This window comes from Acomys russatus, chromosome 9 (genome assembly GCF_903995435.1).
Source record: "Acomys russatus chromosome 9, mAcoRus1.1, whole genome shotgun sequence".
Classification (NCBI taxonomy): Eukaryota; Metazoa; Chordata; class Mammalia; order Rodentia; family Muridae; genus Acomys; species Acomys russatus.
In genome coordinates this window covers 5,164,101-5,181,950 of record NC_067145.1, presented here as the reverse complement: position 1 = coordinate 5,181,950, position 17,850 = coordinate 5,164,101, and the positions used below count along the sequence as shown (strand labels likewise).

The 17,850-nt window shown below is 43.3% G+C and overlaps 2 protein-coding genes across 3 annotated transcripts in view; both read right to left on the bottom strand.

Annotated features, from left to right (window-relative positions):
* Nadk2 (NAD kinase 2, mitochondrial) overlaps window positions 1–1,596 on the bottom strand; it is a 49,013-nt gene extending 47,417 nt beyond the window's left edge. For both annotated transcript variants that reach the window (XM_051150944.1, XM_051150945.1), the window contains exon 1: window positions 1,231–1,596. In XM_051150944.1, coding sequence (XP_051006901.1) covers window positions 1,231–1,488 — 258 coding nt within the window. In that variant the 5' untranslated portion in view covers window positions 1,489–1,596. The remainder of the gene's footprint in view (window positions 1–1,230) is intronic.
* Window positions 1,597–8,965: 7,369 nt separating this feature from the next.
* Ranbp3l (RAN binding protein 3 like) overlaps window positions 8,966–17,850 on the bottom strand; it is a 52,347-nt gene continuing 43,462 nt past the window's right edge. The window contains exons 10-14 of the mRNA XM_051150839.1: window positions 15,607–15,709; window positions 14,979–15,109; window positions 13,057–13,177; window positions 11,298–11,440; window positions 8,966–9,188 (exon numbers count right to left, since the gene is read on the bottom strand). Of these exons, the coding sequence (XP_051006796.1) occupies window positions 8,973–9,188; window positions 11,298–11,440; window positions 13,057–13,177; window positions 14,979–15,109; window positions 15,607–15,709 (714 nt within the window). The 3' untranslated portion in view covers window positions 8,966–8,972. The remainder of the gene's footprint in view (window positions 9,189–11,297; window positions 11,441–13,056; window positions 13,178–14,978; window positions 15,110–15,606; window positions 15,710–17,850) is intronic.

Here is a 17,850-nt window from a genome sequence, read left to right as displayed (position 1 = left end):
TTTTAAGTCCAGAAGGCTTAGACCAAAATTGTGTGGGGCTATGCATACATGGTATTTCACAATTTCTAAACGGTGAACCTTGCAAAGTTGGGCATATAACCACAAAGACACACCTCTTTTTCCAAAATAGAAACGAAGTACTCGCCCTGGCCAACGGGTCCCCCACCTCACTGCATTCATTTCACCCTAGGACACAAACCACCCAGGCAAACTGCGGATTGTCTCTAGTACTGCAAGAGTTTTCTACAAATACTTTCACACACTTGGGGGAAAGAGAAAACTGTGCGCACTGCCTTCTTCTACCAAGTGACCCCTCCTCTTTAATTTGTCAGTCAATCAAGACTGACAAGATGCAGTAGCTAAGCAAAACATTGACAACTTGTTTCCCGTATGTCTAAAAAGAGTAAAGATAGGCATCACCAGGTTTTTAGAATAGGCAGTCTACCTATTCTTGTACATGAATAGTGGTTATATACTAGTGACTCTAATGCCTTAGACGTCTAGAGTCAATAATTACACATAATGGTTTGGTTTTGTTTGGGTTTTTTTCCCCCTAGATAAATTGCTAACAATTTCCCTAAAGTTACTGGGTAGCACAAAATCAAAAATTTCAAAAACGGGAAAGCTCAAACGCACACACACATACACGCATGGTTTTGCACACCTGGCAAGGCGATCAGGAAACACAGCAAATACGGTGTATCTCGGCGGCCCTGATACTTCAGAGGCAAGGGCTCATCCCTCCATCCTTCTTACCTACCCCTTATTCGACCTTCCTACTCATCTCAGGTCAACTTTCCTCCCTCCCTGTCCAGGGACCCTAGACCGGCGACCCCATTCCAGCAAGGCTTTCCCCGGCCAGGCCTCGGTCCCCGGGCGTGAAGGGGGTGTGACCGCGGCACCTCGGCCCGCTCTCCGCCGCTAGTCACGACGCATGAGACTTTTCTTTCTCCCGGCGGCCTAGGGAGAGGACCCCAGGGCAAACAGGGCGAACAACTTTCACCTTCTCAGCGGTCAGGGTCTGTATTCCCGGATCGAGGGAGAAGGGACACGTGGCTTCCCAAGTCCCGGTCCCAGAGGCCCCTCCAAGGCAGGCTCGGGGCGCCCCACTCCCACGCTCGAGGGGGGGCCCACAGGCAATCGGAAGGAGGATGTCGGGCTCTGAGGGTGCCCGGTGGCCCGCGGGGTTCAGTCGCACCCCCACCCCCACCCGTCCCCGCCAGGACCCACCAGCTGCTTCAGGTCCTCCTCCGAGAGCTCGGCATAGCGGTACCGCTGCTGCTCGAACTCGTAGCGGGTGGTTTTCGCCACCACCACCACCCGTGAGGGGCGGAAGCCGCCATCGGCCGGGCTCCCGCCGCCCGCCAGCTCGCGCGGCTGCCCGTGCCCCAGGTGCCGCCGCCCATCCGCGCGCGTGCCCCGCAGAGCCGCCCGGCCACCCGCCACGCGCCGACAGCTGCCCAGCAGGAAGCCCCGATAGCAAGTCATGGTCGGCCGGGCTACGGCTGCACGATCGCGCTCCCCGCCGCCTGCACCGCGCCGGGCGCGCAGAGGTTAAGTGCGGGGACGTGCGCGCGACGCGCCACTCGCGGGGACGTGCCCGGACGCTGGCGCGGGCTGGGAGCCCAGGGGGGGACCGGGGAGGCGGGGGGACGGGGCCGGGCTGCGGGTGGTGGGTTTTATTTGTTTGTTTATCCGTTTCCTTTGGCGCCTGCGCAGTGGCCTCCCGGTCCGGCCCCCGCCACCTCCTTCCCCCACCTCTCCACGGAGGCCTCTCTGCTCCCGCCCCCAGATCAGATCTGTCAGCTAATCGGAGTACGAGAAGGTTCGGGAGCCCGAGAGGCTGAGGGGATTGGCTGTGGCCGGAAAAGGGGAGGAATTCTATTTGGCGTTTGAGCTGCCAGAAGAAATCCAGCTGCAACCGGTCTGAGGCGGCGTAGCGGGTGCGGGCGGAGTTTTGAGCGCCTGGCGGGAAAGCGAGTTCCTTGCGCATCTTCCCGTGGGTGCTTTCTGAGCAGTTGCCATGCTTGTCTTGGGTAAATTTTAACCAGTGTCTGCTGGATGGCTGATGTGCCCACCGCTGGAGTAAGAGCTGAGGGCGCTGACCTTGTTCGAAGGGCCATTGTTGGCGGGTCTATTGGCAAACGAAGATGCCGAGCCCTTTCTTGAAAAGGAGTTACAGATGCCAAGAAGGATCACAGCGCGTTAGCCGGAGCTCGGAGGCCCAGGCTGCACGTCCTTGGGACCGCCAAAGACCACCAGCCTAGAGAGGCAGTGCTGTCAGTGAGAAACGTGGAGGATAAAGAGGGAAAGAGGCATGTCTGGTGGCGCATGTCCATCTAGACGAGGAGATGTTAAAGTTGGAAAGTTGGGGAGAGCCCAGACTGAATGGCTAAGAGCGTTCGCACTTTGCACTTTGTCCTTTGCGGCCCGCAAAGAAGCAGGTTCAAAACTGTTTGATTATTATTGATTTGGCTTTGGAATGTCGGGTAGTCTTGGAAGCCAGAGCCCGCGGGGGCGGGGAGGGGGGGCTGCCAGAGTCTGTGGGAACAGTTACACAACCTTAGAGATCTTGGCTGATTAAGCATAGAAAGGGACGATATTCTGGAGGAAAAATCATAAGAACGCACATCCTAGTGCGCGGCTCATGCCCCTGAGGCCCTTGCTGTGGCACCGGCTTTCCTCCTGGCACTCCAAGTAAATGGTCTCTAGATTCCAGGCACGCTTTTTTTCAGATACCTGTGAGCCGTCTGTCGGACCTATTTTCTCTCCACATCACAGAAAACTACAGTTTTGACTCCCACTTCCAGCTAGAAACATCTCAGTGGGATAACCTTGTCAAGCCTTATTTTAGATCCTTCATTGCTTCATTAGGCCATCCAGATTTATCTTGAATTCTCTCTCCCCCTGCTGGATTTCCACTTCAGTTCTTAAACATACCCATGTCTATGACATTTAAAACTTAAAAGAACCTTCCAGGTCCCAGCTGTTTCCTTGTTCCCTGTCTCCCCTTTCAGAGGTTCTCAATCTGTGGGACGAGACCCCTTTGGAGGGTCACAAAACATATCTTACATATCAGATGTTTACATTCACTATTCATAAAAATAGCCACATTACAGTTATGAGGCAGCAACAAGATGGCTTTCTGGTTGGAGGTCACCACAACATGAGGAGCTGTGTTAAAGGGTTGCAGCATTAGGAAGGTTGAGAGCACTGATACAGATTCTGGACAGAGTAATCTGTTGATCAGTCACCAGTACATTCATGCCACCAACATTTTCTCTTTTTTTTGTAGGGAATGGGGCTTGGAGGCGTTTAGTTGTAATCCATCAGTGACCAACATTTTATTTTCTCCCTGTGTTTACTACTGTTTCCAAAGTTACCAAACGAGCAGATGGAAGCTAAGAAGATACCGTTCAGTCCTTAAATCACTTGGTTTTGTGAGTCAGTAAAGTGGCTGCTGTTTCTCAGCACACCAGTGCCCAGCGGTGGTCCTTCCACCTCTCGGTCCCCATCTGGGTTCTTCCTAGGCCCGTCTCTGGATTGTAGCTGCTGCCCTTGACTCTTCTGTCAGTCCTCCTCTACTTCCTCCCCAATTCCACTGTCCTTGGTGAATCCATCACTCTGTGTAATGAAGAATTTGGGCCTTGAAAGACTGACTCTAATCCCAGTTTAAGTGGGTGTTTACTTTGTGGAACCTTGAACTAGTTGCTTAACCTTTCTGAGACTGTTTTCTCATGTATAAAGCAGCTGCCCTGTGAAGTTCATCGATGAATACCTAACACCCTGTCCGCTGTGAATTAGACCCTACACATGTTAGCCCCCTTTGCCTTAAATGACCTCAGCTGCGACCAGCATCGTTAGCCCCCTATCTCGGTCTCTTGAACTTCAAATCCTTATTTGTAGCTTCTTACAGGATGATGTCTCTTCATCCTATGTACAACATGTGACCAGTGGACACTAAATGATACTTGAATCGAACACCCTAGCAGTGCTGGAACCTGAATGATAAAGAGTCTTTGTTCTTGAAGTGCCTAAAGAGTATGCAGTGGTAGAATTGTACAGACTGCTTTATAAGAATTAAGAGGAACGGGTTTGGAAAAAGATGTCCTGGAAATGTCTTGAATTAAAACATAGTAAAATATTACTGTCATCAAGAAGGAAAAAGGAAGAAAGGGCATGAATAAATGTGTGGAGACCCAGTGGAGCAGCAATTCTGAGTTCCTTGTCAATTGTGAGCAGTTGACAACACTGGGAGGCAATACAATGGGTACAGGCAGGGGAAAGCCCATGGCAAGCGTTACAGCCACACTAAGAAACTTGACTCTTTTGCTGTCTACTAGAAAGCAACAAAAAGGATAGGAGGCATATTTAGATGTGCAAAATCAAAAATCCCAAAAGAAACACATGAAATAAACCCCTGAAAAGAATGTTCAGTCATATTAAAAACGAGAAAGATACAAATTAAGGTCAGAGTAAAATTGTTTTTATCCTCTAGTTAAATAGAAATTTAAAAGTCCTAGAAACATTCTAGTTAGAAGACTGTCAAACCGTCAAGACCTTATTAGGTTAAACCATTCATCAATCATTTCAATAATTCCACCATTACTACAGTTTACACACACTGTCTTAGAAGTTCTAATATAAGGCCAAGGGGCATGTGCTATGAAAGCCTTCACTTACCAGGAAAGTGGGACAGAGGGGAGGACATCCTATTGGGACTCTAGGTGAGAGAAGCATGGGAGAATGGCAAAGTAGAAGGATCCAGAGGGTCCTAGAAACCTACAAGAAGAACATTATGATGGGCGGATCTGGGCCCAGGGGTCCTGCTCAAACTATGGCACCAGCCAAGGACAATACGTCCAGTAAACTTCAAACCCCTACCCAGATCTATCTAGCCAATGGACAGGACATTCTCCACAGTTGAGTAGAGAGTGGGGTCTGACTTTCACATGATCTCTGGTGCCCCATATTTGACCATGTCCCCTGGATGGGGAGACCTGGTGGCACTCAGAGGAAGGATAACAGGCTACCAAGAAGAGACTTGATACCCTATGAGCATATACAGGGGGAGGAGGTCTCCCTCAGTCACAGTCATAGGGGAGAGGAGTAAGGGGAAAATGGGAGAGAGGGAGGAATGGGAGGATACAAGAGATGGGATAACAATTGAGATGTAATATGAATAAATTAATAAAATATTTTTTTAAAGTTCTAATATATTCCATGATAACTACAAGTCTGACATTTTTAAAAAAATCAGTATAATACAGCATATATGGTAGGCACAATCTGACAAATGAAAAGCACAAAACTGCTGCCATTCATTGGATGGGGTATCAGTTTCATACACTCTCAGACAAAAAGGAAATTTTAAAGTTGCTGAATTTCAAATTCTAACCTCAGTGGTATAACATGGCAAAGCCAATGTGGTTTTCTAACGAATGACCCAGGCAACTACATGATACCCACACCTCAAGCAAATATTACTGTTTCTAACATTTTATGAAAACACTGTCACTAATATCTATGGTTTGGAGAATTCTAGAGGTCTTAAGATGCACTCTTTCTAATGTCTACAACACTCATGTATTTGCAATTCAGGAGAAGATACATACCCTCTCTATAGCATTCATATAGTCTAGGACTTGTATAGATGTTTCCATGGGGCGAAGGGGACTTTGCTTTGGAAATAATGGATGTGTGTGATGGTTTGAGAAATGTTCAGAATTTGCACACTTAGTCTCTGCTTGCTGACACTGGGATAGGTTACAGAACCTTTAGGAAGTATGTCCCTGGGGTTGGGCTTTGCAGGTTTATAGCCGGGTCCTACTTCCTGTTTACTTTTCTGCATGTGGTTGGAGATGTGGCCTCTCAGCTTCCTGCTCTGGCTGCCTGCTGCAGTGCTTCCCCACCACTGTGAATTCTCCCTCCCTAGGGAACTGTAAACCCAAGTAGACTCTTCCGACTGTAAGTCCCCTTGGTTCTTATACCTTATCTAAGCAATGAAAAGTAATTAACAAAGGATGTAAAATAATGTTTTGTAACAGAACATTTAATGATTCATAATTAAGCTAAACAATTGGAATAAATACTATTGACAAAGAACGCTTAGATTATCTAAATAAAATTATATAATCGGTTATAAAATTAGATACATATGTTATATATTTGGAGACTATCATCAGATTTTAATAAAAATAGCTTATATGGAAACTCAGAATGTAAGGTTAGCAATCACCTGTTTGAATAACATGAAAATAAGTATTATTGTATAATTGATTACTTCACACTGAAAGGAGACAGAGGATGTAGAAAACCCAAAAGAGGTGGGGGCTAGATGAAGATATAAGAGAAAGAAAAACTAGAAAATGTTTCTTTTAATCACAATGGAGGCGTCGTGCACTGTGTATCGTGTTTCTGCTCTTTGTCTCTGTCCCATGATCCAGAACTTTCTTGGGGGTCTCCTGGTATTTCTACATAGGTCACAAGTCTGTTTCTCCTTCGCCATCTGTACAGAAGACCAAAGGAAATCAACCAATTCAACTTATATTAAAATAGTTGGGACACGGAAAAAAAAATGTTGCTCCGTTTCCTTTCCAGTATGGGAACAAGAAGGAGCAAGCGTAGAGATAGAGAAGGCCTGGTCTCTGCTCGCTTCTCAAGTCAATGTACGCCGCACAAGTCAACGTACAGCCGCACAAGTCAACGTACAGCCGCACAAGTCAACGTACAGCCGCACAAGTCAACGTACAGCCGCACAAGTCAACGTACAGCCGCACAAGTCAACGTACAGCCGCACAAGTCAACGTACAGCCGCACAAGTCAACGTACAGCCGCACAAGTCAACGTACAGCCGCACAAGTCAACGTACAGTTGCACAAGTCAACGTACAGCCGCACAAGTCAACGTACAGCCGCACAAGTCAACGTACAGTTGCACAAGTCAATGTACAGTCGCAGCGTTCCCACAAAGGTCGTACAGGCTAACCGGTACCTCCGTGTCTCCTTCAAATGCTTTCCTGATTATGACATTTTTCTAGTACAAACTCTCCACTAATTTGTATTCTGCACCTGAGTTACATTTATGAACGAGAGTAGGGAGAGAAAAAGTTTACTCTATCCCTTGATGCTGCCTTTTTCTCTTCCCTGACTTTTTTTCTCTTTCTCTGAACATATTAATTAAATCCTTTTCTAAAAGACCTTATTCAGCTGATGTATGCTAAACTTTCAGAATCGAGCTGAGGTTTGATGAGTAAATATGTACATGTGGATGCTTTTGTTGTTGTGAAGGCAATAAAACAATGTTAGCTTTTAAAATATATATTCACATGTATACTTCCAAAGAATCTTTTCTTCAGTGGACCAGTTTGTAACATTACACCTTTATTACAAATGTATCAGGGTTCAGAACATGTTCAAAAACCATGTAGGATCGTGACTCTTTTTCATGTAATGAGATTGTTTATAGCTACTAATAACTAAGACATGGCCCTAAGAACTGAGTCTGATTTTCATTTATGATTCATAAAGTATCTCTGTAATATCAAAAGGGCATAAAAACATCTGCTAAAACTTATTGAAATTACTATACCATAATGATGGAATTTGAGATACTCATTTGGCTGTATGTAATGCATTGATTATAAAAGGGCTCCTATGTAGCCATACTTACTAGACTATTAGTGACAATCACATGAATAAAGCAAGCACGTTGGTATTTGACTTTTGTATATTTTTGACACATAGGTAATATATTACATTTTGTTCAATTATTCAACAACTCTTGTGAGCTCACTTTGAGTCAAATACATAAGATGCAATGGATACAAGTCTACAAATGGACACTTTTGTAAAGGAATTCTTACTTGAATATATATTAGAAAATTCAAAGCATAAGTGAAATGTTTCTCAGAAGATAAACATAATTTAATAAAGTGACTTGCAGTGATAGTAATTTTAAAGATATGGCTGTAAATTTAGTAAAATATTTGTTCTGTAATCAGATAATGCATAACTAAAATAAATACTTTGGTTAGATATTTATCAAGGACAAATTTTACTTTTAATTACTATTTCATCAATGTGATGAGTAGTCCAAATTAGTTATCAAATCCTATTATAGATTAATCCACAAAATGACGTTTTTTTAATCTTCTGAAGTTCATTTCTCAAATTCTGCCCACAATAATCAAAATGCAAAACATAAACCCTGTAATTACAAGAAATTGTATTTCTTTAATTGAAGAAACCTCTTCAAGGTCTGGGTAGAGTCTTGTCAGTTGGAATGGTCTGGCCTTGCAGTAGAGTGGCTGTTCTTTCTGTAGATAGCATGTTGACTGTAGAGCATGCTTATGAACAGACGACTGACTGTCTGTGGCTCCACCTAGAAGAATCTGTGATTAAAATATTTTATTACATGACATTATATTTAGACTTAAGCCACACAGCAGGGCAAGCAGTAAAACCTAAACATCTGTTTACTCCCAGTTCTGCTTCAGCCTTAGTTCATTTGTGAATGCTGACACAATTTTAAAGGGCAGCAATTTTTTTGTCTTACTCAAAAGAAGACCGTGCTGTTACTGCTTATACTATTTAGGTGTTTCTCAAGCAATCAAATTCCAAAAGGAGAATAAATAAGATTCTCAGGACTCAAACTAGACTTGCCTGCATCCCTAGTGCATACGGCTTTAATTCCAACCACTACAGCCAAGAATAGACGGGAGCAAGAGGGTGGCAATGTAATACCTTAAATTGTGAATATAGTTTTTTGTGGAATTTACAGGCAAATGACTTATGAGTGTTGCAGGCAGGCTAACTTGAAGTCAATTTGTAAAACACAGGTTTTCCCAACCCACTCCTGGATCCAAACAGACAAGCTCCGAACACCACCCACTTAAAACAACCAGTTTTACTACCAAGGAGCCCAGTAAGCGTACCAAGCTATGCCTGCAGTGAGGCTCCCAGGCTTCTGGCCTAACAGCGCAGGAAGTATTTACCTGATCCATTCTTTGTGACTTGTATTAGGTCATCGTCATCTTCATCACAGCTCTCACAGCTGAACTGCGGGAGGACCACATCCGACTGGCTTTCAGGTGGATGACCACCATCACCCTGCTTGCTGAGGCTTCGAAGAGCAACAAGACGGTGGTGTACTGCTGCGTACAGATAGCCTATGTCTTTGGCCCTAGCCTTCACAAGAAAAAGTAAGTTGTTAAGACTATAAGTAATGAATAGGTGTAGCCGTGTTTACATATTTGTGATCTCTCTCTGTTTATAAAGGAAGGAATTCTACGTAAATCTGGAAGATAAAGAAATGCCTATAGCCCAGCGTGTTAAAAAGTAAAGCAGATTCATTTTATACCAAACCATATCCCAAAGTGAGTAACATTTTGAGAGTTCAACCTGTACATTGTAAATTGAGAAAATACAGTTTTGTAATTTAAGAACCTTGTTTGAATTTAAATCTTTAAGACGGGCCTTCCTCTGTTGCCTTACACTGTAGAACCCTGTGGGTTTAAGAACTTCTGTTTCCTTCCATCACTTTACCCATCCCTCCAACCCACCTAGCTTCGTGGAGAAGCACATCTGAGGAATCGGTGACACTATCAGACCCCATACTTCTCAAAACCCTTCCAAGCTAACTTTCGATTGCCACTAATATAAAATTGATGGCAACAGTAGCTCAATATTGGTAGAACATTAGCTGTTGTATTTTTATTACATTACATTAGCCCAAGCAAGTACTACAGATATGTTCAGCCCTTTCCCCTTTACAAATGAGAAAACTGGCTGAGGGGGAAAAAAAAAAAAGGACATGTCTAAGTTACAGCATCAAAGCACTCGTTTACATGGAGAAAAATTGATGTTTTGACCTTATTTTAGCTGTTTAATCTCTGCAGCTTTATTAAGTATATTGTTGCTGCCTTCATTTTGCATGTGAGTCAGCTAAATAATCATCTGGAGGTCACATAGTCTGTACAGTGCGACGTATGTGTGGAAATGTATGTTTCTTTCCTGATTTCATAATATTTACACATACGCAATTTTGTGATGGACTGCAAGCCTAACCATAGTATTTATTTATGGCTCATATACACCTCACATACGTAACCTGTAGGAAATTCTCTACAATATTTTTAGTGTGCCTGTGTGTTGGCTGGGACCCATCACACAAGGTCAGGTGTGGAAATTTCCATGTTGAAGCTCAAAAAATTTTGGAGTTGGGAGCATTTTGGATTTCAAAATTTTAAGTCAGAGATGCTTAACCTATTAGTATAATACAAAAAGTGTTGATTTTGATCACAACAAATGATTTTGTTTGGTTAGGTTGTCTCTTGTGAATATGCCACAGTTTAAAAGCCAGCATGAGTCAAGAGTTGAGCAGCAGTCTGGTGATGGTGGGCAGAGGCAGTCTCAGCTACTGCTGTAACGCTTTATTTACCCTCTGAAAACCAATGAGAAGGAGTGTTAGGTCCGAAAGTGATTGATAAAGAGGGGTTGTTGCCTTATTCTAACTCCTTTGCACTGCTGCCGGTTAATACTCAAAAAATCACTAATACCTGACAAAGTACTTTAAGCTAATGCAATATTTAGGTTTTGTCACATCCCAATTTTTTCCTCTGTCAGCCTATCCACATAGATTATTACCTACTCCAATATCATTTGGGTACTCATATTTTTCAGGTCTTTCAGATCTCAGGACATGAGGAAAACCCAGCTAGACGTAGGAGGTTGGGGTTGGCAGGAGGAAGGCTTTGTTCTTGGCAGCGCTCTTGTATCTGTATCTTGTATTTGAGGCCAGGCATTCCTGCCGCAGGGAACAGCTCAGCTGTGTTTCCATCCCGTTACCCTGGAGATTTACTCATGTTCAGAATTGGAATTTGCTGTTGGACTGGTTGTAACGTGCTGTTCCTGTGCTTTTCCATTCCTCGCTGGCTCCTTTGCAGTGCTCACAAAAGGCTGCCTCCTCTAGTTGGGCAGCCTTGTACGTGGCAGGTTACAACCCTTCGGAGCAACTTCCGACACTGTAGTCTTTGGAAACTTAGATCTTATTGACATAATTTTAGCAGTAAAGGAAATGATTGGAAAAGACATCCAAATGCCTTAGAATGAGGACCAATTGATTAACTGTGGGTAGATGTTAGCCCATGTTAGATTGTCAGTAACCATAGCAAGTGACTGGTCTCTTTGTCAGCCATCCAGATTATCATAACAAAATGGAAAATTTAATTAGGAATTGCAAGAGGCTGATGATTATATTTGTAGGATAGCCACTCATCACTGAAATCTGTAACTTACCTGAATTAAAAATACTTTTATACCATTGGCTTCTAAATCAGTAGCAGTTATTCTCACATTTTTGTGGTTCGCTCTTTGAATCTTCATTTGAGCCCAGAGTCTGCTGTTTAGGACCAGCCTCAGATTGCCTTGGTTGCGCATGACTGTGAAGAAACAAGTAACAAGTCAGATCCAAACTTATATTTGTCTTAACCTAAAAAAAAAAAAAAAAAAAAAAAAAGAAAAGAAAAGAAACATGTTGAAGGAAAAGTTAATCCTGTAGTAGGTTTTCAAGCTGTGCTTCCACTTGTAAATGGTAATTTAACTAAATCTAATTACTTTCGTTTCAGTGTTAGATTTTTTTTCTAGAATATTTAAAGTATTAAATTTAATGGGCTTCTTTTAAGATTTGTTGACGCAAAGATTTTCTGAGAAATGTTTACGATGAAAAGAAAAAGAGAAACAAAATGTTTGAAGTGTTTAGAACATTAAATCAGATAAATTACAACTCGGCCATTAGAAAGAATAGTACAAGTCCATTAACATTACTGGAGAGAGATGCTCCTGTGGGAAAGTGATTATGCAATACTATGTAAAATCCCCCAGGTCAGTATAGCACCAGGAACCACAGACTGCACAGTCTACATCATAGGAGGGTGCGGAGAGTGCCGTCACAGGATGCAGTCTGTTAACAGACTGTTTCTAGAAAGTAGACCCTAATGGTATTTTATCTACTCTTTGGTTGATTAATTTTCTGCTTTCTATAGTGAGCCCATATTGCCCACATAGCAACAACAACAAAAGGTATTTGGGAATTTGGGAGGGGGGATTTGTTTGTTTATTTGTTTGTGTTTTCTGGCAAACAGCAGAATTAAATCGGAGCAGAGAACAATCAATATTGCCTGGCAAATGTCACTTAATTGCGTTATTTAGCAGCCTGTTTGTCATTACAAGATTAAAAATCCTGTTCTTGTTCTTTTGTTGGAAATTCTATTTCTTCCCACTTGTTTAGCTTGACATATGAAACTCAACAGATCCTCATCTGCCCAGGTCCAGATTCCACTGGAATTTCCTTCAAAATATTGACCTCTCAGAATTGACCGGCAAGAGAATTCATCGCACCAGCCCTCTAGCTGTGCTCACCTGAAGTCTGGCCTCTGAACGAAGCCCAGTGTGCCATTTTGGATGCCAGACATCTGAAATCTTTCCCCAGCTTCTGGTCACCCATCTGCTGCAGGATTCAGTAGTTACACACTTGGTTCCACAGAAACTGCCCCCTCACCCCAGCTCATGGCACCCCAGGATGCCAAGTATACATGATGTGTCAGGCATTTCTCTCCCCTTGCCAAATTATTTGCTTCACACACCTTCCAACACCAATGATGTCACTCCTCAGGGGTGCTTAGCTTTGACACAGGGCCTCCCCACACAGCATCTCTTCCAAATTTCAGTTGCTCAAAAGGACTTCAGTTATAGAATCTTGGTGAATTCTCACAAACACTAAGAAAGCCCCCTGCTGCAGTTATTTACAGTTTGAATTCATATGATCAAGCCATTGCTTTGGGGTCGCTAGTCACTGGTGGAGAGAAAACTGGGACCCGTGCTGTCTCCTAGGTTAACCTCCTTGAAACACGAGGCTCCTAGAACACATTCAAAATATTGTTTTCTATCACCAGATTTGTTGGTGTGTTTTATAATGCGTCTACAGGAAGCGGTTTGCATTGGCGTGAAACCCTTTCCCCTGAGAAGCCACGGCTTACTTTACAAAGCTGTTCCTTACTTAGTCTTGACTGCAGTGTTCCACAGTCACTGTTTGCTGTGTCATTCAGTCTCAGAATTCCTCTGCCTCTTTCAGTCCAGGAGTGCGTTGCTTTGTTGAGTATAAAGATCTTGCAGTTGATCTAAATGACAGTTTCTTTTAAATGTCCGATAATACATTAAACTCTTTTCAGGTTAAATTCTCTCCTGTGCATGAACACTATTATATCTGGCTTATCTTGCTCTGAATTATTCTTTGTTAACGATTAATAAAATAGATTTTGAGGTTTATTTAACTTTCAAGAACATGCTATCTCCAGATAGTTCAAATTGCAAAATCATAAAAGTCAGAGCACAGAGTGAAATTAAAAGGGTTCCCAGTCTTTGCTCTCCACCTCCCACATCTGTAACAGGTGGCCACAGTTGCATTTTATTTATCCTTTCAGAGATGTTTGTAGGCATATATGTGCATATATGTGTATATATATGTGTATATATATTCTCATTTTTCTAAAACTATAGGATACCACATATACTTGTTGCTTTCTTACTTAATTTGCCTCTGTATGTCAACATCTTCATTAAAATTGATATTATTTTGGCCACATAATGTTATTGAAAAGAAATGAATCATGAAATGATTTGCATGCTAAATGTTTTAAACACAGCACACGGACATAACTGTGTCATGATAACACAGGGTCACTTGTGGGAATTTAATGGTTGCCTGTTCTCAACTGTTCCCACGCAGAAGGAGCCACCTGTACATCCGATGAAAACAGTCTGCCAGGCATTGCTCACTAGTAGTCACGTCAGTGAAGCCAGAACTATACCTAGAGACGTGCTTACTTAGATTATAAGTATCCTAGGGTCATAGTGGCAATGTTGGGGAGCAGAGAGTGGGGGAGAACATGGAGAATGGTAAAGGGGACTTGGTGCCTTTAAGCAAACAGTGAGGTTACAATTAGTACCCTGACACCACTCAGACTCGTCCAAAAGTCTACACCTTAACAAACAAACTCAAACCTGTTTATCTTAAGCAGAAATCAAGTCATCTTTCAGCATTAGTAGAGTTGACTATAGCAACGGCACTGGTTGTGATAGCAGACATGAGAAGAAGAAAGTGGAGACCTGAAATCATTTTAGGACAGGATCCTACCTCACTATGTGTACACGGCCCCCAAACTCGGGATGCTGAAGCAAGAGACGCCTAAATTTAGGATCCTTGCCTCTTTCTTCTTAGAGGACTAGAATGAATGTTTGTAAAAGTAAATGCACACACACACAGCACGAACACATGCATACACACACACACACAGCATGAACACGTGCATACACACACACACAGCATGAACACATGCATACACACACACACAGCATGAAACACATGCACACACACACACAGCATGAACACATGCATACACACACACAGCATGAACACATGCATACACACACACACAGCATGAACACATGCATACACACACACAGCATGAACACATGCATACACACACACACAGCATGAACACGTGCATACACACACACACATACAGCATGAACACATGCATACACACACACAGCATGAACACGTGCATACACACACACACAGCATGAACACATGCATACACACACACACAGCATGAACACGTGCATACACACACACACATACAGCATGAACACATGCATACACACACACAGCATGAACACATGCATACACACACACACACAGCATGAACACATGCATACACACACACACAGAGTATAAGAAGATAACACTATCTTAGTTTAACAATGAAGTTTTACAAGCCTCAGACTCTTTTTATTCAAGTGACTTTGCCTTTGTGAAACCATTTCTCTTTCTAGCTATTTTTTGAGGGTGTCTCTGCCTCTGCTGATGTTGGCTTTAGTCTATATAATACTAGAAAAAGCAATTCACAGAACACAAACCTTTAACACATTATGTTCCATTTCCTCTCCTGTTAGGACCTCAGTTTTTTCGAGCAAGCATTTTTGTGATGGTTTGGAAGAAAAAGCGGCAGCTGACTCAACTAGAGACATGTTCTTAACAGAGTCTGTTCAAAAAGAGCACAGGAGGAAGACGTGAGGATGTTTCTCTCTGCCATGAAAGCTCCTCACTGCATCTTCCTACCTTACACTGTAAAGGTCAAACTGTTTGACTGAGCTAGAGTCACTTAATTTACTCTTCCATAGTAGTAAGTCAATAATTTTAAAATATATTTTTTAACCTATTGTACGTTTTAGTCCTTGCCAAAAAAAATTAAATACTGGACTGTATGCTTTCTAATTTTGTGAATACTAAGTGTCATTAAAAATAAGAGACTAGGGGCTGAAGAGAGGCCGCAGTGTTAAGAGCACTGGCTGCTGTTCCAGGGCACCCAGCTTCAATTCTCAGCTCCCACGTGGTGGCCCTTGAGATGCCAGCGCAAAACATATGACGCCCTCTTCTGGCCTTTTTGGGTACTACACACACATGCATGTAAGACACACAGATTAAAAAACAGCAACAATACGGGACAGCGACATTAAATGTTTTATAAACAAAAGAAATTCTTACTTGAATTTGAAGCAGTACTGGGATATTTCAGAACAGATCTGAATGTTTTTTCCTTGGCATATGAAAGACTTTGAAGTGGAGACTGGGCGAGCTTTTGAGTGCCCTGAGTGGGGGAAAATATGCACTCTTTTAATCTTATGCCTAGATGTTTTTAGTAAGCCAAAAGATCAATTTTATTTTCAACACAGCACAGGCTCCCTCTGAGCTCCATAGAGAGAACTGGGTTACTGTCACAAAGCGTTGGTTCTAACCTCAAAACCTACAACCACTTATCCCAGCCTGTCCAACTGGGTCTGGTTTCAGAGAAAGAAGAAGAAAAGCTCGAGTAGCAGGGAAGCAGGTGGCTGTCACTTTGTGTCCCATTGTCACCATTCACTTCTCTTTCAGTGTTTTTCAGGGGCCCCAGAGATTCACTGCTTTTGTCTCCTTTCCAGGAAAGAAAACTGCACTAGCTGTCTCAGAGAACAGGAATCCTTAGTTTTCCTCCCACAGTGTTTGCCAACAGGTGTGTATGTGTGTGTGTGTGTGTGTGTGTGTGTGTGTGTGTGTGTGTGTGTGTGTGTGAGCACGCACATGCCCCGGCACATGTGTGAAAGTCAGAGAACAACTTGCTGGAATCGGTTTTCTTCTGCCACCATGTGGATTCCTCAGATCAACCCCAGGTCACCGGGCTAGGTAGCAAGTCCTTTACCACTGCGCCATCTCCCTAGTCCTCCGACAGCCACTTTCAAGGCTCTGTGTATCTGCTGTGATAAAACGCTGTATGAAAAAGACTAGCAACTGTGCTAGTCACCACTGTGTGTGTAACCCCTGCAGGGCAGTGACTGGCTGTGGAACGGTACTACTTAAGAACACATTCAAATCCTGCCTCTATGAACTCAAGATCCTTCCGTGTCACGTAATAGGGAACCAGTAGAGTCCCTAAACCTAGATAATAATGGTGGGATATAATCATTTTCACGTTAAGAAAATAGAAACACTGGCCCTGAAAGATTAATGACTCATTCTAAAAGCACATAGTCAACCAACAAGTCAAGAATGCACCTTGGCTCCCATATGACAAGGCTATGGGGTCACAAGATTAATTAGAGGCGGGAAACACCTCTGAATTGTTCCAGTATCCTTGGGACATCCTGTCTGAGAGAAATCTCCTGTCCTTTCATAAGCCACATCCAAAATATCCATGGGGTATATTGGCAATTGCTCCCTCAGACCAAACCTCTGTGGTCCCAGCTGTAGCTTGTTCTCATAGGTCTCTCTGTCTCCCTTGCTAACACTGTAAGCCTCTCTAGAGTTGGCTTTGCATGACCACTTAGCTGGACTCCAAACCTAGAAAGGAAAAGGCAAAATGAACAAATTTGCCTAAACAGTACGTGGACTTGTCCCTGGAGCTCACTTGCCTAAACAGTGCGTGGACTCGCCTCTGAAGCTCACTTGGCTCATTCTAGTTCTGATCCAAAGACGTGATCAGTGTCTCCAACACTGGTGGAGTTGCCCAGTTTGTCGTTTGTTTGTTTTTGGTGTTCTTGGTGTTTGAGATGGTCACAGAAGTTAGTACAGCCTAGCCTCAAACTATCTCCTTCTACCTCAGCCCCCTAGTGCTAGGATGAGAGGCATGGACCAGCACCTCCAAGGGGAACTATCCTTCTTGGGAGTGGCTAAAGGGGACTTTAAGCTAAAAAGCCACAAAACCATCCTTGAATTGAGAATTATCCTGAGTGGTGTCTACAACAAGCAAGATCTGAGAAACAACAGGCTCAGGAAAAGCCCTGAAAATCTTGGAATCAAATGGCTTTGAGATGTTTTTTTCTTTTCATTTTTATTAGCATATGCTAATTGTACAAAATAATGCATTTTTGTGGCATTCTCTCTCTCTCTCTCTCTCTCTCTCTCTCTCTCTCTCTGTGTGTGTGTGTGTGTGTGCGTGCTCAGGCACACACTCACAAGTGCACATTACACATTTGTAGTATATGTGCATTTGTGAGTATTCATCCACGGGGTGCAGGCATGCAGCAACCAGAGGGGAAGTCATGAGGTGTTTTCCCCTGTGGCTCTCCACCTTTTTCTCAGGAGACAGCACCTCTCCCTAAACCAGAAGCTTGTCATTTTAGCGAGGCTGGTTTGGGCACAGGCGCTGAAGGTGAAAACACAGGCTCCTGTGCTTTCACAACAAGTGCTCACACCCGCCGAGTGGTCTCCCCGCCCCTCGTTATGACATTGTGACATTTTCAGACACACTTACCA